We start from the raw sequence: 24,209 nt of genomic DNA, 5'->3' as shown, positions 1-24,209 counted from the left end.
AACAAATATCGATCTCTTTCAGTCAGTTGGCCAAGTGGTTGTCCTCCAGATTTCTTGGCACAACTTGGTGAGCATGTCCATGGCAGCATCTGTTAACTGAAATATGTCAATTGGTATAGCATCTATTCCTGGAGCCTTATTTTTTGCCATTTCCTTCAAAGCAGCCTGAACTTCTTCTTTCATCACCATAGGCTCTTGCTCATATATCAGAGTATAGTGTTTCATAATGTTCTGGTATTATTGATTTAATGTCAGCTGGCTCTTTTGTGATGTCACCTGTATTATTTCTTAATCAAGTTGTCTTTGTCTTCTCTTTTTTTTTCTTTTGTTATGTTTACCAGTGGTTTATCAATTTTATTGACCATTTCAAATAACCAGCTCCAGGTTTTATGATGGTTTTAATTGCTTTTCTGTTTTCTATCTCATTGATTTCAGTTCTTTTCCTTATAATTTCCTTTCTTCTAGAGGCTATAGGATTAGATTGTTGTACTTTTTCTCTTTGATGAAGGTGTTGAGTTAGATTATTGAGTTTTCTTCTTTCTTCCTTTTTTATGTGTGAGCCTATTGCAATAAACTTCCCTCCTGAGGACTGACTGCCTTAGTTGCATCCCAGATGTTTTGGTATGTTGTATTTTCATTTTCATTTCAAAGAACTTTTCAATTTCATTCTTTATTTCTTTTATAACCCATTTGTGAAAAAAAATAACCCCATTGTGTTCTAGCAGAGTTATTCATTTTCCACAAGAGTAATTTTTTATGCTTTACCCTCATGTGGTCAATTTATAATTTTATGGATTGTGGTCTGAAAAGATATTTTGTATTATTTCAATGTTTATTTGTTGGGGCTTGCTTTGTGTCCTAATATGTGATTGATCCTGGTGATCAGATGGATCCTGTTTGAAAGCAAAGAATACTATGCAGAAGCATTTGACTATGGGATCATAACAAATTATGGCTAAGGTTGAGAAGAATGGGAATCCCAGAGCACTTAATTGTGCTGATGCAAAACCTATTCCTAGGCTAAGAGTCTGTGTGTAAACAGAACAAGGGAATACTACATGGTTTAGAATTAAGAAGAGTATGTGTCATGGTTGTGTCCTTCCTCAATACGTATTCAGTTTGTATGGTGAGCAAATTATTTGAGAAACAGAGCTCTATGAGGAGGAATGTGGCATCAGGATTGGAGGAGGACTGCAGATGAACCTTGCTTGCTCAAAGTGCATATGGCAGAACATAAAATATTGCAGCCTTCAGTATGGATTGCGTCTCAATGTCAAGAAAGCAAAAATCCTCACCACTGAACCAATAAACATCAGGATGGATGGAGAAAGGATTGAAATTGTCAACAACTTCATCTTCCTTGGATCCACAATCAACACACCCTTAGTACCAGCAGTCCAAAGATCAGGAGACATATTGCACTGAGAAAGTCTGTAGTCAGGGACCTCTCCAAATTACTGAGGAGCAGTGATGTCAGTTTGAGGAGGAAGGTGCATATGATTAAGGGCCATAGTCTTTTCAGTCACCTGCTATACATCTGAGAGCTGGACAATTAATAAGAATGAGAAGAGAGAAAAAAAAGAAGAATGACAGAAGAAGAATTGATATCTTTGTGTCTTGGAGATGGTGCAGCCAGAGTGCTTCTCAGAGGCAAAGGTCATAAAGCTTTTGTCACATACTTTAGACATACTGCTAGAAGAAGTTATTCCTTGGAGAGGGACATCATGCTGAGAAAGGTTGAGGGGGACTGAAAGAGAGGAAGACCCTCAACCAGATGGATTGACACCGTGACAGCAGCAATGGGCTTAAATTATGTCATCAGAGATTGTGCAATCGCACAGGGTAGAGTAAGATTCAGATCTCCTGTTCATAGGGTCACTATGAATTGGACTCGGCTTGATGACACCTAACAACAATATTTGGTTTTAGTAATAGCAGCTTTCGTAATTCCTTCCCTGCTCTTTTAAAATGTCTTTATTACAGTAAAACTATATATATATATATAACAAAACATTCACCAATCCAAGTCTTCACATGTGCCATTCAGTGTCATTGATTGCATTCATCACATCGTATGACTATCACTGCTCTCTTTTTTCCAAATTATCCCTCCGTCATTAGCAGAAATTCAGTGCCTCCTAAGGAATTACTTTTAACCTGATTTCCTCCCTGGTAAGGAGGAAAAGCTTACCTACTGGTAAGCTTTGGTTTCTATTCATTTATATCTTTATATACATTGTTATTGTTAGGTGCCCTCAAGTCAAGTAGGACTCGCCGTGATCCTGTGAACAACAGATCTAAACCCTGTCCTATCAGGTGCTATCCTCACTATCTCGGACACATTTGAGTCCATTGCTATAGTCACTGTTGTCAGTATTTGCATAATTTTCTCCTTCCCCGACCCCAGTCAACTTTGCTATGCACCTCTTATTTTGGACTTTTGTCATGCAAATAATACCTAATCATATATTCCTTTTAAACAGTTCTTTCTCTCATCTGTTTCAATTCTGTGTTCATTATTTATTCCCTCCTTTCCTAGTTCCCCCCCAACCCCCATGGCAGTCCTGTTTTTAACAGTGACATTATGCAGTATTTGTCCTTTTGTCTAATGTCCTTCAGGGGCACCCATTTTGTATAATATTTTATGAGTTCCTTGTTTTTTAGTGCTGCATAGCATTCCATCATGTGAATATACCACAGCTTCTCTATGCATTCATTTATTGATGGGCACTTAGGTTGCTTTCATCTCTTTGCTAGTGTGAATAACGCAACAATAAACTTAGGTATGCACATATCTGTTTAGGTGGCAGTTCTAGTATCTTTAGGGGAGTTAATATTTTTTTATTATTATTTTTTATGTGTGTACCATCAAATCAGATCTGACTGGTACAGGAGGCGATTGTTCCTCCTTCTTTAGCAGAGCACCTGGTGGATTTGAACCGCGTACCTCTGGGATTACAGTGCAGCTTCTTTTTGAGGACATGCCAAAATGTCTTACAGAGTGGCTGTATCATTTTACAATCTCAACAACAATGTATGAGAGTTCCTGTCTCTCTTCATCCTTTCTAATATTTGTTGCTTGCTGTTCTCTTAAACTTTGCCACTGCTACTTGGTTAAGATGTTAACTCATTGTAGTTTAGATTTGCATTTTTTTGAGCATTTCTTCATATATCTGTTGGCCATCTGCATATCTTCCTCTGTGGCAGTATTTCCATATCTTTTAGCTATTTTGTAATTGGATTATCATAATTTTGCTTGTAGAGGCCCTATAATATTCTGTAAACTTCTCTTATGAGACCCTTGTCTGAGATGTCAATGGCAAATGTTTAACCCCCCAATGTTGGTTTCTTTTTCACCTATTGGTAAAAAAGGTTTTGAAGCACACAGGGACTTAATCTTTACAAGGTCCCATTCATCAATATTATCCTCTCCTGGTTGTACATTTCTGGCTGTATATGCCAGCCTTTTTATACCATAGGCTAGACCTTCTAAGTTTCTTCGCATTTTGTTTCTTATGATTCTTACGGTTTTGGACTTTACCTCTAGGTCTCTGATCCACCTTGAGTTGATTTTTGTGTATGGTGTGAGATGTGGATCTTGTTTCAGCTATCTGAGGGCAGAAGTACAGTTTCAACAGCACCATTTGTTAACAAGGTTGCCATTTCCACAATTGATAGATAGGGTTAATTTTGGGGTACTCAATTCTTTGAGTTAATCTTCTAAGAGACATAAAAAAGGTTAATAAAGCAAGTAGGTACGATTTCTAGATCAGGACAGCCTCTTCTCAGCTGTTCTCTGGCTTTTGGCCTCTCAGGCCAGGCCAACCTCGACCTAGCTCTGGGAAGGCTTATAAAGCGCTTTAGTTCTGCCAGTAAGTGCTCAGAGAAACCCGTCCCACCAGTCTTTCTCTAAATTGGATCCTAGAAATATCAGTTGTAAAAAAGAACAGCAAGGAGCAACTTTCTTGTCTTTCCAGATGTATAATTCCTGCCATTTCTCCCTAGCTTCTAGCCACAGGAGGGGAAAAAATGTCTAAAAATACATGTTGGTACCAATTTCTGGGTTTGATATGGGTAATTAACAGCTGAAAACAAAGCTGTTAATTGCCGCTCTTTTCAATGGGTGGTCTTTCTGTGGGTTGCTGAGATGTGAGAAACAATGCTTTCAGAGAGCTGTTTTGTTTATTACTTGGTCAATCACTCTGCTTAGTCCAGTCCCAGAGACTTATGGACCATTCTGGGCAGCAGAGACTGCAGAGTGGGCCCAGATTTGTTCCCACTCAGAGCCTTCTCAGTGAGTCATGTAGAAGGGTGCACTCTTTCCCCTGCTATTCATCACAGACACCAAGACCATCTTGTATCAGTTAGTAGGAAATGTTAGGTGCTCTGAAATACAACTCATAGCAACCGTGTGAACAACCGATCGGCACCCTGTGCTCACAGTTTCTGGCACACTCAAGCCCCTTGCTGCAATTATGGTGCCCATCTACCTGGCTGAAGATCTTCATCTCCTTTACCGTCCCTCCACCTTTCCAAGCATGATGTCCCTCTCCAGGGAATAACCTCTCCTAGAAACATGCCCAAAGTATGAGACAAAGCTTCATCCTCTTTGCCTCCAGCAGGTACTCTGGCTGCACTTTCTCCAATGCATTTGTTTGTTCTTTTGGCAGTCCATGAGTTCTTCTGCACTCTTCTACAACTCCACAAACCAAAGGTATCAACTCTTTTGTCATCCTAATTCATTGTCCAGATCTCAGATGCATAGGAAATGACTGAAAAGACCATCACCCTAATCATGCACACTTCCGTCCTCAAACTGATATCATTGCTCCTCAGTAACTTGGAGAGGTTCTTGACTGAAGATTTTCCCAGTGCAGTTTGTCTCCTGATCTTAGGACTCTTGGTACCAAGGGTATTGATTGTGGATCCAAGTGATGTGAAGTCATTGATAGTCTTAATCTTTTCTCCTTCTATCATGACGTTGCCTATTGTTCCAGTGACAACGATTTTTGTTTTCTTGACATTGAGATATAATCTATATTGAAAGAGATAAAACCATATAAATAGGCGTGTTGTGTTTATCTCTCACACTTATACAGAGAATTGGCTTAAACAGTTGTGGTGGCTGGCATATCTGAAATTTGTAAGGCAGGCTGGCTGACTGAAAATTTGAACAGGAGCTAATTCCGCGATCTTGAGCAGTATTTCTTCTCTCTAGGAAACCTAAGTTACATGCTAGATTTTTAACTGATTGAATGAGGACCATTTTCATTATCAAAGATATGTTAAGAAGCTGCGCTGTAATCCCAAAGGCACACAGTTCGAGGCCACCAGCTGCTCTGTGGGAAAAAGATGGGCATTCTCCTCCCGTGCAATTAACTGCCTTTGAAAATCCATGGAGGGTCAGCTATGGATCGGTTTCGACTCAACATTACATAACAACAACAACAACAATTTCTTTTACTTAAAGTCCATTGTAGATGTTAACCACATCTGTAAAATGTCTTTATATAAAATGCACAGCTTAGTGTTTACTTGAACTAAAGTCTAGCTCTACCAACTGAGCTGCAGTGGCCTAGTGGTAAGAAGCTGTGCTGCAATTCCAAAGTATGTGGTTCAAGTCCACCAGCTGCTCTCCAGGAGAAGGATGAGCAATCTCTTCCCATGCATTTTACTGCTGTGAAACTTGTACTTGGACCAGGAGGCAGTCGTCAGAACAGAGCAAGGAAACACTGTATGGTTCAAAATTGTGAAGGGTGTATGCCAAACATGTGTCCTAGTTCCATATCTTTTCAATCTATATGTGGAACAGATTATCCGGGAGGCTGGGCTGTATGAGGAGGAATGTGGCATTGGATTGGAGGAAGACTCATCAACAATCTGTGTCATGCAGATGACACAACTCTGCTTGATGACACTGAGGAGGACCTGAAACTCTTGCTGCAAAAGGTCAAGAACTGTAGCCTTCAATATGGATTGAAGGTCAATATCAAGAAAACAAAGATTCTCACCACTGGGCTGATTGGCAGCCTCATGATATATGGTGAAAAGATTGAGATTGCTAACCACTTAAGTGTGCTTGGCTTCACAATCAATACTCTTGGTACCAGCAGGCAGGAAATTAAAAGATGAATTGCATTGGGAAAGTCTGCTGTCGGAGACCTCTCCAAACTACTGAAGGGCAACGATGTCAGTTTGGAGACAAAGGTGCACCTGATAAAGGCCATGGTCTTTGCAGTTACTTGCCATGCATCAGAAGCTGGACAATGACTAGGAATGATAGAAGGAGAATTGATCCCTTTGAGCTGTGGTGCTGGAGAAGAGTATTGAATGAACCATGGACTGCTAGGAGAACAAACAAGTTCGTCCTGGAGAGGGCGAAGTCAGGCTGCTCCTTGGAGGCAAGGATTCTGGGGCTTCGTCTGACATACTTTGGGCATGTTGCAAGGTGGGACCAGTCCTTGCAGAGGGACATCATGCTTGGAAGGGTGGAGGGACAGCGCAGGAGAGGAAGACCTTTGATGAGATGGATTGATTTAGTTACTGTAGTAACGGGGGTAGGTGTGTCAGAGACAATAAGATTGACAAGGGATACAGCAGGGTTTAGGGCTGTTGTACATAGGGTCACTATGAGTTGCCTCAATGAGTCACACGCAACTCAACAGCGCATAACAACAACAACAACAAAACCCCGTGGAGGGTCAGCTATGGGCTGGTTCTGACTTAACTGTACTTGGCAACAAGAAAAGCCTAGCGCAAGGGAGCTCTGATGGCCTAATGGTAAAAAGCTGAGCCTCCAATCTCGAAGGCATGCAGTTTGAATCCACCAGCAGCTCTGTGGGACAAGGATGGGCATTCTCCTCTTGTGTGATTAACTGCCCCTAAAAATTCACTGGATGGTCAGCTGGGGGTCGATTCTGACTTGACAGTGCAAAACAACAAAGCCCACTCAAGGAACCATGGTGGCACAGTATTTTATGAGTTAGGCTGCCATCCAGACACTGGTGGCCTGACTTGTACCATCTGCTCTGTGGGTGGAAGATGAGGCAGTCTTCTCCCATAAAGATTTTCCCCCCAGTGTTTTATTTCACAACAGCAAAAACAAACCTTTCAAAATACCACGGAGCAGAGTTTTTACTATTATTTTAATAGTTAATAATATTTATAGTTTTTCATAGTATGAACAAAGAACTGATTTCTCCCAAAGCAAGCTTCTAGAATTTCCTAAAAAAATCATGATCCAGTAGAAAAATGAAGATTTTTTTTTCTTTTTAAAAAGGAACATATGAAGAGTAGCTAGATCTCAATTTTTTTATTAATTTCAATGAAAATTTACAGAGACTTTGGATTTCCATTCATTTATTGTTGCACTTTTCTCCCCTCCCAACCCTCCCCCCCCCAGTACACGCCCCTCTTAGAAAAGTAAAAGAAAAATTCTTTCATTGTTTTACAATCCCTCCCCCCAGGTCCACTCCACTATGCAGTGGGAAGCAGATCTTAACAACTCAGTTTCTTTATAAAGTTCTCTTAAGCATCTAAGTCAGTTTTTTAAGGCTTAAAGACAAGGATTGCCCTTTTACTTAGATGTTTTTTCCTCTGTTATTATCATATTGACTTACTCTCTTAACCTTGCACAGTTTCATCCTTACATAAGCATTGAGAACCCAGTGAACTCCAAACACCTGTTTTTTTAATTCTTCCTGTCTTGGAGCTGTATGGTACTTCATCCTACAATTAAACTGCAGCTGACTTGGCCATGAGCCTGTTTTTCCCCTTCACGAACATGAATAGCCTTGCACTTACCCTGTATGAGTGTATCCTTTGAGAAAAAGGGCCCAGCAGTGGTCTTAGAGTAGGGTTTTTCAGCATTACTTAGTTTTTGTCAAACTTTCACATTAAAAAAGTGAAAATACAATGATCAGGGGAATTTTGAGAACTGAGGAAGAATGTGAACAATCTGAAGGAAGAAGGCCTGGCATAGGGCAGCCACGTCTGATAAAGCACTGTGCATTGGCCTGACTCTGGATGCAAGTCAGCCAGACCCACTCTCAAGCTGCTTGAGTTTCTCCTGGAGTCCCTGGATCACCACCATGAGCTACACAAACAGTCTCATGAAGATTTATAGCCTTGGAAACCTAAATGGAGATCCACTATGTGTTGGAATCAACTCAGAAACAGGGAGTTAGCTAGCATAAGCCTGACCAACACAATGCTCTCCTCTGGTGCTGGGAAGGAGCAGAATAGGAAAACTGGTTTGGCTTTGGGCCCTTGACCTTGGGCAGATCACATCCCTTGTCTGGGATTAAGCCTTGTATTCTGTGAAGAGGACTAACTGGCATAACTGGAGATTATAGTGGTTCCATTCTGTGATCATCTCTAGAAATAATTTTTAAGTCCCTGTCAGGGGACAAAAATGACACAAACCCGATTCTTGCCCTTGATTAATTTACAATCCAGTGGAATTAACAACTCCACTACTTTCTTGATCTATAACATAAACAAGCATAGGAAAAAAATCAAAACAATTGCCATGAAGTCGACTCTAACTCATGGGACCCCATGTGTGTCTAACATAGTCACTCTATAAATACAGCACAGTATCTTTGCCAGGTCCTACGAGAGCTCTGGTAGCCTAGTAGGTAAGAAGTTGTGTTGTCAGCCCAAAGGCAGACAGTTCAAATCCACCAGCTTCTCCATGGGAGAAATATAGTCAATATCAGCTATGAGTCAATTCCAACTCGACGGCACCCAACAACATTAGGCCTTACCCAGGAGGTAAAAACTCACTCTTTAAAGTGCTCAACAGCAAGGATTGTCAGTTTAAAGAATACGGTGTACCTGATCCAAACCATGGTCTGTTCAGTTGCTTTGTATGCATCTGAAAGTTGGATAATGAATAAAGAAGACCAAAGAATGAATTGCTTTGAATTGTGGTAGTGGAGAAGAGCATTACATTACTTATACCATGGATTGCCAAAACAACAAACAGATCTTTCTTGAAGTAGATGAAATATCCCATGGACTGCCAAAAAGAACAAACAAATTCATGTCTTGGAGGAAGCACCAGAGTGCTCCTTAGAGGCAAGGAAGGTTCCAAGAAACTTGGATCACATCCTTTGGGCATGTCGTCAGGAAAGCCTGTCCTTGGAAAAACACATCATGCTTGGAAAGGTCAGCGTAAAAGGAGCAGATACGGTGTAGGGGAGGCTGAGTCAGACTTCTTTCTGCTTCATAAAGGGGAACTGCCCCCATCAGTAATATCCATAGCCCCAAACAAATAGCTGCTTGGTCAGATATGTCACCCCTCATGCTCCTACACCTATCTAGTAATCATTGGGTCTCAATGTTGCAGCAAGACTCAAAGACTACTCACACTTGTGGAGTTTATTAGGGAAGTAGGTTGGAGAGTGTGGGAGACAAAGAATATCATCCAGTGCAAATCCAAGTTTAGTTTAGCAGCCCCAAGCCAGATTAACAAAGCACAGTTCCTCAGTTAGTTAAAGTCCAGATTCAGTTCCACAGCACAAATGCAAAAAGCTTCTAGTCTCCTCAGTCATCCAGCAAACTTTAACTTACAGCAGATACAAATGAGCTTCAGTCACCCAGCAACAAAACCTTTACCTCTGGTCTTTCTCTCCAGGGTTCCTCTGGTTACATCTTGCCACAGTGTTTTTACAGCAGTGCCCTGCTCTCTGCACCACCGTCACTGCTGTTTCTCGCCAGATGGACATCCTGCTCTTACATTGGTCCCACAGCTATTGATGTTTTACCGGACCATGTGTCTGCAGTAAGGTAGCTGGAGACCAACACAGTGGCTAGGAAAGCCCATTTTCAAGGGTTCTGACACCTGAAAACAGTAAAAAAGAAGACCCTTAACTAGATAGATTGACACAGTGACTGTGGCACTGAAATATCAGAGATGGTGAGGATATTGCAGGATAGGGCAAGGTTCAGATCTGTTGTTCATAGGGTCACTATGAGTGATAGCCCTCTCTGAGAGCACCTAACCCCAACCAGGAGAATATGATTGATCTTAGACTTGTTACGCTTGTATCTCCAGCAGTGGTGAGAGGTTCTGATGAGCCAAACTTAAGTGCTCCCTTTCCCTCACTTACGCAGGGATCAGCACACCGTGCTGTGTCTGGCCTCTAGCCACGTCTTTCTCTTTGTGGGTAGCTTTCTTCCCTGGAGAGAGTCGTCTGTGTGTGACCTTGGATTACTAGCACCCAGCCCTAACTGGCCCAGCACATTAGCTTGTCCAAAACAATCATAATCAGCTCGTTTGCTCTGGTATATGCTGCAAGCTATCAGCAGAATGACCTCTGCTATGACTCATGATTAGTTTTGTCTTGACCATAATCTCACTAAAACAACTGAAGCAAAATAAAAAGCAATGTCCTTTCCTGTCTCCCGAACCCATGGCACTCACAGCTCGGGGCAGAGCTAGCCAGATGCTGTGGTGGAGAAGGGCCAGACTGGTTTCTCTTCCTTCCTGTGCCCTGATTCTGCCTTTGCCTATCCTCTTCCTTTCCCGTGACATCTGTATTCCCCTCTGTCTCTTCTATTTTATGACACACTCAGGTGCCCCATCCTGAAAACACCCCCTTCTTGAAACTACTCCTTCCATTTGTAAGAGTGAGGCAGCCTGGGGAGGAGAAAAAACTTAAAGCTAGGACACTCAGCTTAAATCATGTGTGTATGCCTTACTGGCTAATATGACCTTCATAAAATGACAGACTCTCATTGAGCCTCTGTTTCCTCCTATTTGAAGAAACTTCATAACTCACTGTGATAGAGTTGAGTCTGATTCAGCAATCCTCCATCAGTGTCCTGGGTTGTAAATCTTTACAGGAGGAGACTGCCCAACTTTCTCCTGTGGAGTGGCTGGTGGATTTGAACTGCCAACCTTTTGGTTAGCAGTCCAGCGTATTACACTCTGTGCCATCAGGGCTCCATTTAAGATGCGTTCTTGCTGTTTGTTGTTATGTGCTGTTAAGTCACCTGTGACTCCTGTGTACAGCAACTCTGCAGCCTGCCTTGTCCTGAGCCGGTCTCGCTAACTCCAACACACCTACCCTCATTGTCCTAATGACTGTATCAATCCATCTCATCTGGGATTTTCCTCTCCTGCTTTGTTTAGGAGTATTCTTGTTTAGGACTTACTTAAGTTCTACCTGTTTTGCAGAGTGGTTGTAAGGGGTCAGTGTCCCTAGCCTTAAGTACATGGCAGGTTCTCAGTGAGAGTTCTGTAACATTGTCAACCTCTACCCTTCTCCAGCTCCTTTCCTCTTCATTGTCCCCCTGGCCTCTGACCATGTACTCTCTGAATTCTGGCTTCTTTTCTGTTCAGGACCTCATGTATTCCAGCCCAGTGGACACAGCCAGGAAGGTACTGATTGTTTTGAAGACATTTCTGAAAAGGAATGAAGATGTCCAAGTGGGTGGTCTCATCCGAGGCCACTTCCTGATGACTTTACAGCATCTCCTGCTGGAGTACAGACCCTCCAGCCCAGGTCAGTATGCAGGTCCTTCAGGTACATTTTGACCGGAAAGTTCCAACCTGGTTGGGAAGTCAACAGTGGCAGATCTGCCTTGCTGAGTTGTCCTCTAGGAAAGAGAATCAGGACTTTCCTTTAAAAACGAAAAACCAGTGCAGTGAGACATCAAGTCAGACATCACCTCCTTTCTGTCAGTGGAAGAGTAGGTGACAAGCAGGGTTGGAATCTGTATGTGTGCTGAGTATGTTTAATTATCTTTAATTTCTATGTGTTCTAAGGGTGGGTGTGTTTGATGTTCCCGCCTTTCACGGCGTGTAGTTAGAGCTATTTACCACAGAGTGGCTGCTCCCAGATGGGCAGAGGAAACATGAGGGAGGTAGGGAAGGTCCAGCAGCTGGCAGAGCTGGGATGACAGAAGATCTGTGATGTGTTGAAAGCTCCCAGAAAGACCCAGGAGGATAGTCTCCAAATCTGAGTGAGACTCTCTGGAATCAGGGGAGCTTGAACTTTGGAATGTTATGAAGAGTGAAAATTGGAATTGTTTTTTCTTTTCCTGTTTTTAGTGAGGCTAGAATTTTTTACAAAATTTGCAAGCAACTAAGAGACAGTAGCCTTCCTCTATGGAAGGACTGGTTTGGAGGTAAACTTAAGAATGTTTAGAAAAACTGATCTTTTCTTTAAACGGAAAGATATGTTCAGTGGAGGATAACATTTAGGAACTGCGAAGTTTACCAGAAATAGAGTGGGAAGGCCATGGGTGTTGGATTCAAGTCTGTGCCCTGACACTGGCTGTGGAGCCTTGAAGAAGTCATTCAGCTTCCCTGTGCCTTCTTTTCTTAACTGCAAACTGGGACTCAAAATCAGTGCTTCATGTGATTTTGGGGTGTGGGTGTTTTTTTTTAAATTTAGATGCCCTGTTATCAATTGTGCTTAGCCATACATGTTCATATCCTTGAAAATGCATCATGGAACTGTTGCAGCCTAGAAGACACAAATTTAATTAACAAGTTAAAAGTACATAAGTCAAAAATTAAAAGCAATAATATTCCAAGTAGAGGTTCTAACAGTGGCACAAATAAAGTTACAGATGGAAGGTAGTTCTTAAAAGGCTTACTGACTAGCACTTTGTCTATTATAGTATAAAGGTTAGGAACCACAAGCTGTAGAGGCTCAACTATGTCATTTATTGTTCTTAAATCCTGGACCAAATTCCATCTACCACTGGGTTGTTTTATAGCTCAGAAGTCCTCATGCAAGGCAGAGGTGAAGTAAGGTACTGCTTATGAGATTTTCCGTCAATTCCAACAACTAAGAAATAGAAGAGTTGGGACCTCAGAAGGCTTTTAGGACCAAATAATTGGCTCTTGTGTCCAGGAGAAAATGAATATACTTACCAGTAATGTTAGTGCTTACCCATAGCTCTTCTGGGAGGATCTATATCATTGAAGCATCCTCCTTTGTTTCCAGCTGGGAGGTGGGGCCTCTCAGTCCTGTCAGCCATGAGGACCTGATGTGGGCCACCCTTGGCCATGTGTCCTTCAGATCCACACTTAAAGAAAATGAGTGGGAGCTTCCTCTCTACTCCCTTGCCTATTGTGGCTCTCATCTGTGAGACTGTCTATTGAAGTGGCCCAGGTTTCCAGAGTGGAAGCAATTCTGACCTCCTTTATTACCTTTGGGTGGCATTGTTTATGAGTAAGACTTCCTTTTCCTGACACAGGCCGTAAACTGGCAGGAATAGCTGCCCCAATAATTTTGGCCATTCTCTGGTCTTTTCCCTCTAGATTCCAGTTGTTAAAAGAGGAAAAAATTTAAACAAATATATAACAAATAATTTTCAACAATATAATCTTTTTTTTTCACTATAAACACTTCTTGTTAAAACTTTATTGAAAGTCCTACTAGAGCTGTAAGACAAGAGAAGGAAATAAGAGGTTTCAACATTAACAACGTGGAGGTAAAATTGTCACTATATGCAGGTGATATGACAGTGTTTGGTTCCAGTTGTTTCTGGATAATCTTCAGCAGGATCTTGCTTATGTGTAGTAATAGTGATATCACTTGATAATTTTCACCCTTTTCTGGAATGGGAATAAATAGAGATCTTTTCCAGTCAATTGGCCAGGTAGTTGTCCTCCAAACAATATAATTTTTTAAGTTTAAGGCTAGAAATATTATCAATATGATCATTTCCAATCCAGAGATACATGTTCCAATGCAGTTCCTATTTTCCATAAATGGTTTTGGTAAGAAGAATATTGTAAATGTGGATACAGTTCCACTATTCCTCTTCCATGCTGTGATATAGTGTTATTTGTATGAGCAGTTATAAATCCATTGCTTCCTTACTCTGACTTAAATTTTTTTAATTTAAATTTATTATTAATTTCAGTAAAAATTTACAGAGACTTTGGATTTCCATTCATTCATTGTTGCACATTTCTCCCCTCCCAACTCTCCACTCCAGAACACTACCCTCTTGGAAAAGTAAAGCAAAAATTCTTTCATTGTTTTACAAACCCTCCCCCAGGTCTACTCCACCATGTAGCCTTCGCTCTAGACTCCTGTCATGATACCTAATCACATATCCCTTTTAAACAGTTTTCTCCCTCATTTCTTTCAATGCAGTATACATTATTGACTCCATCTTTCTCAATCTCTCCCCAACCCCAAGGTCAGTCCTGTTTTACAACAGAGACACACACCATGCAGTCTTTGTCCTTTTGTGACTGAGATACTTCACTCAGCATAATGTCCTCCAGAGTCACCCATTTTGAATAATATTGCATTAATTCCTTGTTTTTCAGTGCAGCATAGTATTCCATTGTGTGAATATGCCACAGCTTCTCCATCCATTCATTTATCGATGGGCACTTAGGTTGTTTCCAACTCCTTGCTATTGTGAACAAAGCTGCAGTAAACATGAGTGTGCATATATCTGCTTGGATGTCAGTTATGGTCTCTTTGGGGTATATTCCCAGTAGTGGAATTTCTGGGTCAAATGGTATCTCTATTTGCAACTTTTTGAGAAAGCGCCATACTGCCTCCCACAGTGGTTGCACCATTTTACCCTCCCACCAACAGTGAATAAGGGTTCCAATCTCTCCACAACCTCGCCGGCATTTGTTGCTTGCTGTTCTGTTAAATTTTGCTTTTCTGACTGGGGTGACATGATATCTCATAGTTGTTTTAGCTTCATGTGGTTGTTAAAGAGGTTAGGCAACATGAATTCCTGGTAGCCACCCTACAGTTAGAAAACATGTTGTTCTTGTTATGTGCCATCTAGTCCCCTGCAACTCATAGTAACCATACGTACGTACAAAAACTCTGAAGCCAGCCCTATCCTGAACCAATCTCATCATCTCTGACAAACCCAATCCCACTTCTCCAGTCACTAAGTCAATCCATCTCATTATGGGTCTTTCTCTCCTGTTCTGTGCCTCCACCCTTCCAAGCATGATGTTCTCCAAGGACTGGTCTCTCCTGGTAATGTCCCAAAACTATGTGAGATAGAAATTAAAAATCCTTGCCTCTAGGGAGCAACCTGGTTTTACTATCTCTAGGACAGACCTGTTTGTTCCCCTGGCAGTCCACGGTATGTTCAACAGTCTTTTCCAGCTCCACAGCTGAAAGGCTTTGATTCGTCTTCTCTTGTCCTTAGTCATTACGAAGACCATGGCCTATAGCAGGTGCGTCTTATTCTCCAGACTGACATTGTTGCTCTTCAGTACTTTAGACAGTCTTTCCCAATGCAATTCATCTTTTGATTTCCTAACTGCTGGTGCCAAGAGTGTTGATTGTGGAACCAAGCAAGCTGAAGTTATCAACAATCTCAGTCTCTTCCCCATCTATCATAAAGCTTCCAATTGGCCCAGTGATGAGAATGTGTTTTCTTGATGTTGAGCTTTCATATTGAACACAGGAGTCCTTGACCTTCTGCAGCAAATGCCTCATGTTCTCCTCAGTTTCAGCAAGCAAGGTTGTGTCATCTACATAACACAGGTTGTTGATTAGTCTTCCTCCAAGCCCCATTCCTCCTCATAAAGTGCAGCCTCCTGAATGATCTGTTCTAAATATACATTGAAAATGTATGGAGATAGGATGCATCTTTGATGCATACCTTTCCTGATCCTGAACCATGCAGTGTTTCCTTTCTCTGTTCTGTCTACTGCTTCCTGGTCCAAGTGTAGGTTTCACATTAGCACAATTAAATGTTCTGAGATTCCTGTTCTTCTCAAAGTTAACCACAGTTTGTTATGATCCACAAAGAAAATGCCTTTGCATAGTCAATGAAGCACAGATAGACAGTTCTCTGGCACTCTCTGCTTTGGGCCAAGATCCATATAACATTGGCTATAATATCGCTAAAGCCATGGCCTCTTCTAAACCCAGCCTGCACATCTGGCAGTCCTCTGCTGATGTACTGTTCCAGTCATTTCTGGATAGTTTTCATCAGGATCTTACGTACGTGTGGTATTAGTGAAATTGTTCAATAATTTCCACACTGTGTCAGGTGACCTTTTTTGGAATCGGAATAAATATAGTTCTCTTCCAGTCAGTTAGCCGGGTAGTTGTCATCCACATTTCTTGGCATAACCTGGTGAGCAGGGCAGCTTCCATTTACTGAAATATGTCAATTGGTATTTCATCAATTCCTGGGTATATCTTTCCAGATACCACCATAAAGCAAATCTCACAATAAAGGGGACCACACAACTATTTTTACTTCCCATTGAATATAAAAGTTTTGTTTATAGTAGAGGAACATTATGCTTGGAAGGGTGGACAGTGCAGGAGAGGAAGACCCCAGATGAGATAGGTTGACTCAGTGACTGGAGAAATGGAATTAGGTCTGTCAGAGACAATGAGACCGGCTCAGGATAGGGCAGGGCTCAGAACTGTGGTTATGTAAGGTTACTGTGAGTTGCAGGCAACTCAATGGCACATACAGTGAGTGACTCTGTGAACAACAGATGTGAACCTTGCTCTCTCCTGCACCATCCTCTCAATCTCTGATATGTTCCAGTCCATTGTTACAATCACTGTGTCATCTTGTTGAGATTCTTCTTCTTTCTCTGACCCTCCACATTTCCCAGCATCATAACGTCCTTTTCTAAAGACTTGCTTCTCTTGATAACATACCCAGGGAAAGTGAGATTTCATTTCTCGCCTCTCTGAAGCACCCTGGTACAATAAAATGTACAGGATAGCATTATGAAAAAGTTTAAATGTTTGGAGAATTACCCAAATGTAATACAGGGATATGAAGTGAACATACAGTATTGGAAAAAATAAAATCAATAAACTTGTTAAATGCAGGATTACCTCAGACCTTCAATTTATGAAAAAGATAATAGGTAAGTGCACAATACAATGAGGTGTGCTTGTACTATTTCAGAGTCCCTGAAACCAGTGGGGAAAAATAAGAAAGTAGAGGTAGATCCAGCAAGTCACCTGACTTGGGGAAGAATAAAGACTTGGGGGCCCTTTGTTGTTAGGTGCTGTCAAGTTGACTACAACTGGTAGCGACCCTGTGAGCAACAGTTCTGACCTTGGCCCTGTCCTGTGCCATCTTCACAGTCCTCGACATGCTAGAACCCATTGTTACTGCCCCTCTGTCATCCATCCCGCTGAGGGATGGGAGGTGTCCCTTGCTAAGGGCTGTGCAGAGCAAGGAGGGTGTCTGACCTTTGCCTGAGCTGCGTGTCTGGCTTTCCTGTCCTTCACAGCCTCGGGGAACCTGCCTCTGCTGCTGAGCCTCCTCTCCTTAGTGCAGCTGCGCAGTGAGTCAGAGCAAGAGCTGGACAGCATGGCCGTGAAGCTGCTTCACCAGGGTGGGTGGGCCACATCTCCATGGCTATTGGTGCGCCTCTCCTACCCTCTACATCCCTTTGGAAGAAGCTCATGAGTCAGTCTGCCCCCATGGGCTTCATCCTAAGGACCTCCCCAGGATTTCCTATACTTGGTTTCTGGAAGTAATTGTGGAGACAAAGGTATTGGTATGTGACAAGCACAGATTTTGGAGTCAGGCAGGCCTGGGCTTGAATCTCAGTTTAGTTACCAGCGCTATCCCTAAGCAGCTGTCTGATCACTGTGAGCCAGAGAGTCCTCAGAGCTCCGAGGTCAGATCTTAGTACTTGACTGGAAGGATTGGGCTAAAGACCAACTGATGGAGGATGGAGGGAGCCTGGCTCAGTGCCCACTGCAGGCCCTCAGTGGACGCCGGCTGCATGGATACATTTGTGCTGGCTTAAGTTTAGTTTGCACCTCATCCCACATGGACTCAGGATCTCATGATCCTGCTCAGAGCCCTCCAGGCCCTTCCAGCTCCTGCCCTAAGCCTCAACAGGCCCTGCCAAAGCTTTGAAATTCATCACCATTTAATGTGCGGCATCCGTAGGAAGAAGTCTTGAGGGGAGGTTACGGTTAACAGTAGAATGACATGTGCTCAGTTGCTCTTGGGTTCTTAGATCACAGGCGAAGACAGGCTTGCTTTTTTCCTCACTGCTCACAAGATGAGTGTCAGTCTCAGAAAAGGCCTCTGGGGGCCAGCTGCCAACTCTGTCTCAGCCTGTCACCAGCATGTCTGTCAAAGCCAGAGGGCCACCAAGCTGTCAGGAGCCCTGGGGCTCTGTGGGACACAGCCAGCCTTCCGAAGGGCCTCTCCTGGGCAGGAATGTCCTCAGCATCTTCACATAACCTTCCAGTGCTTACACTGAACCAGCAAGAATAGGGAGAAACACTGAGGGTTCTGGTTGACCATAGCCCGTTAGGGGTCGGGGTCAGAGAGGTGTGGGCCTGGAAGGTTCCATGGGAAGGAAGGGTTAGACAGAGGATGCAGGGAAGGTGTAGTTCTCAGGAGGGAAGGAATGTGTTGGCAGACATGTCTGTGGTTGCTCCTTCTGTAGTGTAGTCTTTGCCCTGATGAGGCTGGGAAGTGTCTGAGGGATGTCTGATCTTGCCCTGAGAGGTTGAGGACCGGCTTTTGGGGATTTGAACGTATAACTGAATCATGGTGTTGAACAGCCAAGTGGAGATGATGTGGGAGAGAGAATGGCCAGCGGGGCAGCTAGAAGGATTCAGGGTCTGGTTCAACTCAGGGAGGATCAGGGACTCCTGCTGAGGGTGCAGGCTGGTCTCCATGACGTCTGCAGACCTTTGACCCTGGCTTCCGCCAGGCCAGCACTATGATATGATGAATTTGACATCTGAATTGATCGGTCTGTTTCTGCTGATTCAGATGCACAGCTGTGGGTGACATACCTGATATTCATCCAAATGGACTACACTCGTTCCCACTGGCTGTGATGTCCGGGACACTAAGTTTGTTCTTGGTCCCAAGACTGACATCTGAAATTAGCAGTCATGACCGTTGTCTGTCAGAAGTCCAGGTGCTGTGTCCATGAAGGGGTGGAGGGCTGTGCGAGAGGACGTCAGGGACTCTGTCTCTTGCAGTGAGCAAGCTGTGCGGGAAATGCAGCCCCAAAGACATGGACATCCTGCAGCCCTCCTTCAACTTCCTGTACTGGAACCTTCATCAGACCACGCCCAGCAGTCGGCAAAGAGGTGCTGGGGGCCAGACGGGGTTGGGAGAGGTGGGGTGCGTGCCTCCAGTGTCTCCTGCAGGGCCAGGCCAGAGCACCACCAAGGAATGTGGCATAGATTCATTCCCACCCTCTCCGTGTCAGCTGTCTGACTTGTCCTTGTCACTTCACTTCTCAGCCTGTTTCCTCATCTAAGAAAGATTAAAAAAATGACGCCTGCCTCCTAAGATTGACCTAAAGACAAATAGGACATTGAGTGTGAAAGTGATATGAAAAGGACAAAGCTTTTGTTTTGGGGTCTTTGTTGTTGTGAGACACTATCCTGTCAGTTCCAACTCCCAGAAGCCCTACACATACAGAACAAAACACTGCCTGGTCCTGAACATCCTCACAACATCCACTGTGCATGAGCCATCTACCACAGCCACTGTCAGTCCACCTCCTTGAGCAGCTTCCTCTCTTTTGCTGACGCTTCACTTTTTTAACCATGATGTCTCCAGGGAGTGGCCCCTCCTGATTACATACACACAGTATGTAACACAAAGTCACTGTCCTTGCCTCAGAGGAGCATCCTGGCTGGACTCCTTCCAAGACAGATTGGTTTGTTCTTTGGCAGTCTATAAAATAGCCAATATTCTTTGCCATCTCCACAGTTCAAAGGTATCAGTTCTTCAGTGTATCTTACTCATTATCCAACGTTGACATGCCTATGAAGTAACTGAAAATATAGTCTTTAAAGTAACATCTTGCTCTTTAGCACTTCTAAAACTTCTTCAGCAAGCCAGAAAGTCAGGGCTTGGGGGCTCATGGGTCACGCAGTCCTGCCCTGATCTTAAAGACCCTGAGCTCCCACTATGCCATCGGAGGAGCTCGTGGGCCCTTTTCCCAGTTTCTCCCTTTATAAATAAATGGAGATGAGTGTCTGGGCCAGGTGGTCCTAAGGCCCTTCTGGTTCTGACAACCATGACCTTGCAGTGGGGCCCTCCATGCCTCAAGCTGGGGGCTGGGAGGGTTGACCAGTGAGCATGATATGACTGACTGGCTTGAGCAAGGGATACACAGATGTAGTTGGTCTCCTTGCTCATCTCTGGTCAGCAGTCTCACATAGGTTTACCACATCTTTGACATGCTGGGGGTTGGTGAAACTGTGCATTGAAAATTGATGGCAAGGCACAGCTGGACTGACCAGTGGATATCTTGCCAGCCTGGTCTCAAGCTGACTCTTTGGTTCGCTCAGCACATATGTGGGAAACCCTCACGGGTGCTGAGAACCAAGGAGACCTCCCCCCTAAGCTGAATCCTGGGTGACTCGGAGGCCCTGGCCCTGCCCCATCTTACAGCCACCGCGGTGCTCCTGAGCAGCACGGCCCTGATGGAGCTTCTAGAGAAGCTGCTGGCACTCACCTGGGCTGAGGTGGACTCTCCCAAAACCGGAACTGCAATCCTCTGCTCTGCCTGGCTGCTCACCACCTCCCTCTCTACCCAGCAGCACAATAGCAATTTGCAGGTGAGTCTGACCCCTTGCAGGTTCAGAAGAAGGGGTGGCATTCATAGGAATGGTAAAAGTCCTGGGTTCTGGTCTCAGCTCTGGTTTATGACTTGTGTGGTCTTGGTAAAGTATTTAACCCTCTCTGAGATTCCATTTTTTGTTGTTTTTGTGTGCTGTGGCGTTGCCTGCAACTCATAATGGCCCTATGCACAGTGGCTCTGAGCCCTGCCCTATCCTGAGCCAGTCTCACTGACTGACACAACTGCCCTCATTATTATGTCAGTCCATCTCATCCAGGGCCTTCCTCTCCTGTGCTGTCCCTTCCAAGCATGATATCCTTCTACAAGGACTATCTCTCCTGGCAACATACCCAAAGTATATGAGACAGAGTTTCAAAGTCTTTGCCTCCAAGGAGAAACTTGGTTGCACCCTCTCTAGGACAGACCTATTTGTTCTCTTGGCTGTCCATGCTATGATCAATACTCTTCTCCAGCACCACAACTCAAAGGCATTAATTCTTCTTCTGTCATTCTTAGTCATTGTCCAGCTCTCTGATGCATAGCAAATAATTGTGAAGATCATGGCCTGAATTAGAGTCACTTTAGTCTCTAGATTGACATCATTGCTCTTCAGCACTGTGGAGAGGTCACTGACAGCAGATTTTCCTAGTACAATTCATCTTTTGATTTCCTGACTGTTGGTGCCAAGAGTATTGATTGTGGAACTGAACAAGCTGAAAGTGTTGACAACCTCAATCTCTTCTCCATTGGTCATAGAGCTGCCAGTTGGTCCAGTGGTGAGAATCTTTGGTTTCTTGATGATGAGCTTCAATCCATGTTGAAGACTGCAGTCCTTGACCTTCTACAGCAAACGCTTCAGGTCCTCCTCAGTTTTGACCAACAAGGTTATGCCATCTGCATAACACAAGTTGTTGATGAGTCTTGCTCCAATCCTGACACCACATTCCTCCTCTTAAAGTCCAGCCTCCTGCATGATCTGTTCTGCATATACATTGAAAAGATATGGGGACAGGACACATCCCTAGCCCACTCCTTTGCTGATTTTCAACCCTGCCGTGCTTTCTTGTTCTGCTCTGATGCCTGTTTCCTGGTCCAAGTATAGGTTTAGCATGAGCACAGTCAGGTGTTCTGGGATTCCCATTCTTCTCAGAGTCAGCCACAGTTTGTTGTGATCCACACAGTCAGGTGCCTTTGCATAGTCAGTGAAACACAGAGAGACGTTCCTCGGGTATTCTCTGCTTTTAGCCAAGATCCATCCATCTGACCTTAGCTATGATATCCCTAGTGCCATGGCCTCTTCTAAACCCAGCTTATATTTCTGATAATTCTCTGTCAGTATACTGTTCCCATCATTTTTGTATCATCTTCTGCAGGAGTTTGCTTGTGTGTAATGTTAATGATTGTTCATTAATTGCCACACTCTGTTAGCTCACCTTTTTTTTTAAATAAATATCTATCTCTACCAGTCAGTTTCCCAGGTGGTTGTACTCCAGATTTGTTGGCACAATCTGGTGACCATGCAGTGTCTGTCTGGTGTAATATGTCATGTGATATCCCATTAATTCCTGGGGCCTTGTGTCTTGCCAGTTCCTTCAGAGCAGCTTGAACTTCCTCCTTCATCACCATTGCCTCATGGTCATAAGTTGTTTATTAAATTCTGTGTCATCAGCCAATTATTTTTGGTACAGTGACTGTGTTCTTCTCCCATCTTCTTTTGATGCTTCCTTGATCATTCCGTATTCTACCCATAGCATCCTTAAGTATAGCAACTCGAGGCTTGAATTTGTTTTTAGTTCCTTCAACTTAAGAAATGCTGAGTGAGTTTGTTGTTGTTATGTGCCATCAAGTCGCTTGCGACTCACAGCGACCCTGTGTACCAGAGCTCTATATGTTCTTCTATCCTGTGCCAACCTAGCCATCTCAAATGCACTTATTCCCACCTCTCCAGTCACAGAATCGATCCATCTCATCAAAGGTCTTCCTCTCCTTTGCCGCCCCTCCACTCTGCCAAACATAATGTCCCTCTCCAAGGACCAGTCCCTCCTTGCAACATGCCCAAAGTATGTCAGACGAAGCTTCAGAATCCTTGACTCCAGGGAACATTCTGGCTTTACCCTCTCCAGGACAAACCTGTTTGTTCTCCTAGCAGTCCATGGTATATTCAACACTCTTCTCCAGCACCACAGCTCAAAGGCATCAATTTCTTTCTATCAACCCTATTCACTGTCCAACTCTCTGATGCATAGCACGTAATTGTGAAGACTATAGCCTGGTTCAGGCGCACCTTAGTCTCCAGTCTGACATCGTTGCTCTTCAGTACTTTTGAGAGGTCCCTCATAGCCGACTTTCCCAATGCAATTCATCTCTTGATTTCCTGGCTGCTGTTACCAAGAGTGTTGACTGTGGAGCCAAGTAAATTAAAACTGTTGACTATCTCAATCTCTTCACCATCCATACTGATGCTGCCAATTGGTCCAATGGTTAGAATCTTTGTTTTCTTGATGTTGAGCTTCAGTCCATATAGAAGGCTGCAGTCCTTGATCTTCTGCAGCAAGCGCTTCAGGTCCTCCTCAGTTTTAACAAGCAGGGTTGTGTCATCTGCATAATGCAGGTTGTTGATGACTCCTCCACTAATCCTGATGCCACGTATAGCTCAGCGTCTCGGATGATCTGTTCTGCATACAGATTGAAAAGGTATGGAGACAGAATATATCCCTGATGGACCCCCTTCTTGATTTTGAACCATGTAGTGTCTCCTTGCTCTGTTCTGACAACTGCCTCTTGGTCCAAGTATAAGTTTGAACTTGAGTGAGTTAGCTTATTAAAAAAATAAGGGGGAGGAGGGAAACATCTCCGCATTGTTGTCAGTTTAGTTAGATCACCTACATTACGGCAGGCTTCGCTGTAGACACAGGCGTTCAACCAGTGCTGCCTGTAGGGAGCTGTGGTCTCTTAGCGAAGCCTTGAACAGTAAGCGTGGTTGTACCAGGCAGAGACGATGGGTAAGACCTCCTAGAGAGACCAGTGTGAGCAGAGTCTTGCAGCTGTGCTAAGCAGGAAGTGGCACACTCTGAGGAGGTGGTTCACTCGGACAAGGAGGCCAGGGTGGGCCTGGGATCACGACGGGCTGGGTGTGGACATGGTGAAGGAGCTGGCACTGTTGAGAAGATGATACGGGGCAGCAGGGCAGGCATATCCATGAGCAGCTCAGATTCCTCTCCATGGCTGCCAGAAGTCGGGTTGTGTATCAGTGTCATTGGATGCCCTGAACCGGCCCCTCTGTTGATGGCTTCACATTCAGAAGTCTCCTTTCCTAAGCCTGATGCTCCTCAGAGAGAACCATCTCCAGCCTTCCCTGACGTCCCACCCTGTGTCCAGCACGACGCTGGTCTAGTGTCATGAAGTCCGTTCTCAACTTTGGCCTCGAGGGAGGCAGATCAGCATCCACGGCAGTCTGCCGGCAGTGGCAAGGCCTGCAGGTTGTCACTGACGGAGGTGATCTGGGTCAGGACCCTTTTGCTCCTTTTTTGTGTGAGGCTTTTAGGCCTTCTCATACTTCTGCTGGCATAGCGGTAAGGAGTTTCACTGCCAACCCAAAGGTACATGAGTAATCTCCCTCCATGCTATTAACTGCTTGTGAAAAACCACTGGAGGCTCA

General features: G+C 43.9%; 1 protein-coding gene across 1 annotated transcript in view; it reads left to right on the top strand.

Moving 5' to 3' along the window:
- MEI1 (meiosis inhibitor 1) overlaps positions 1-24,209 on the top strand; it is a 163,117-nt gene that overhangs the window by 110,237 nt on the left and 28,671 nt on the right. The window contains exons 20-23 of the mRNA XM_006890181.1: positions 11,351-11,525; positions 17,228-17,332; positions 18,954-19,064; positions 20,383-20,549. Coding sequence (XP_006890243.1) covers positions 11,351-11,525; positions 17,228-17,332; positions 18,954-19,064; positions 20,383-20,549 — 558 coding nt within the window. The remainder of the gene's footprint in view (positions 1-11,350; positions 11,526-17,227; positions 17,333-18,953; positions 19,065-20,382; positions 20,550-24,209) is intronic.

This window comes from Elephantulus edwardii, unplaced genomic scaffold, assembly GCF_000299155.1.
Source record: "Elephantulus edwardii isolate Elephantulus edwardi_28Jun2011 unplaced genomic scaffold, EleEdw1.0 scaffold00086, whole genome shotgun sequence".
NCBI lineage: Eukaryota > Metazoa > Chordata > Mammalia > Macroscelidea > Macroscelididae > Elephantulus > Elephantulus edwardii.
Note: the sequence above shows the minus strand (reverse complement) of the source record. Positions and strands in the feature narration are given on the sequence as shown.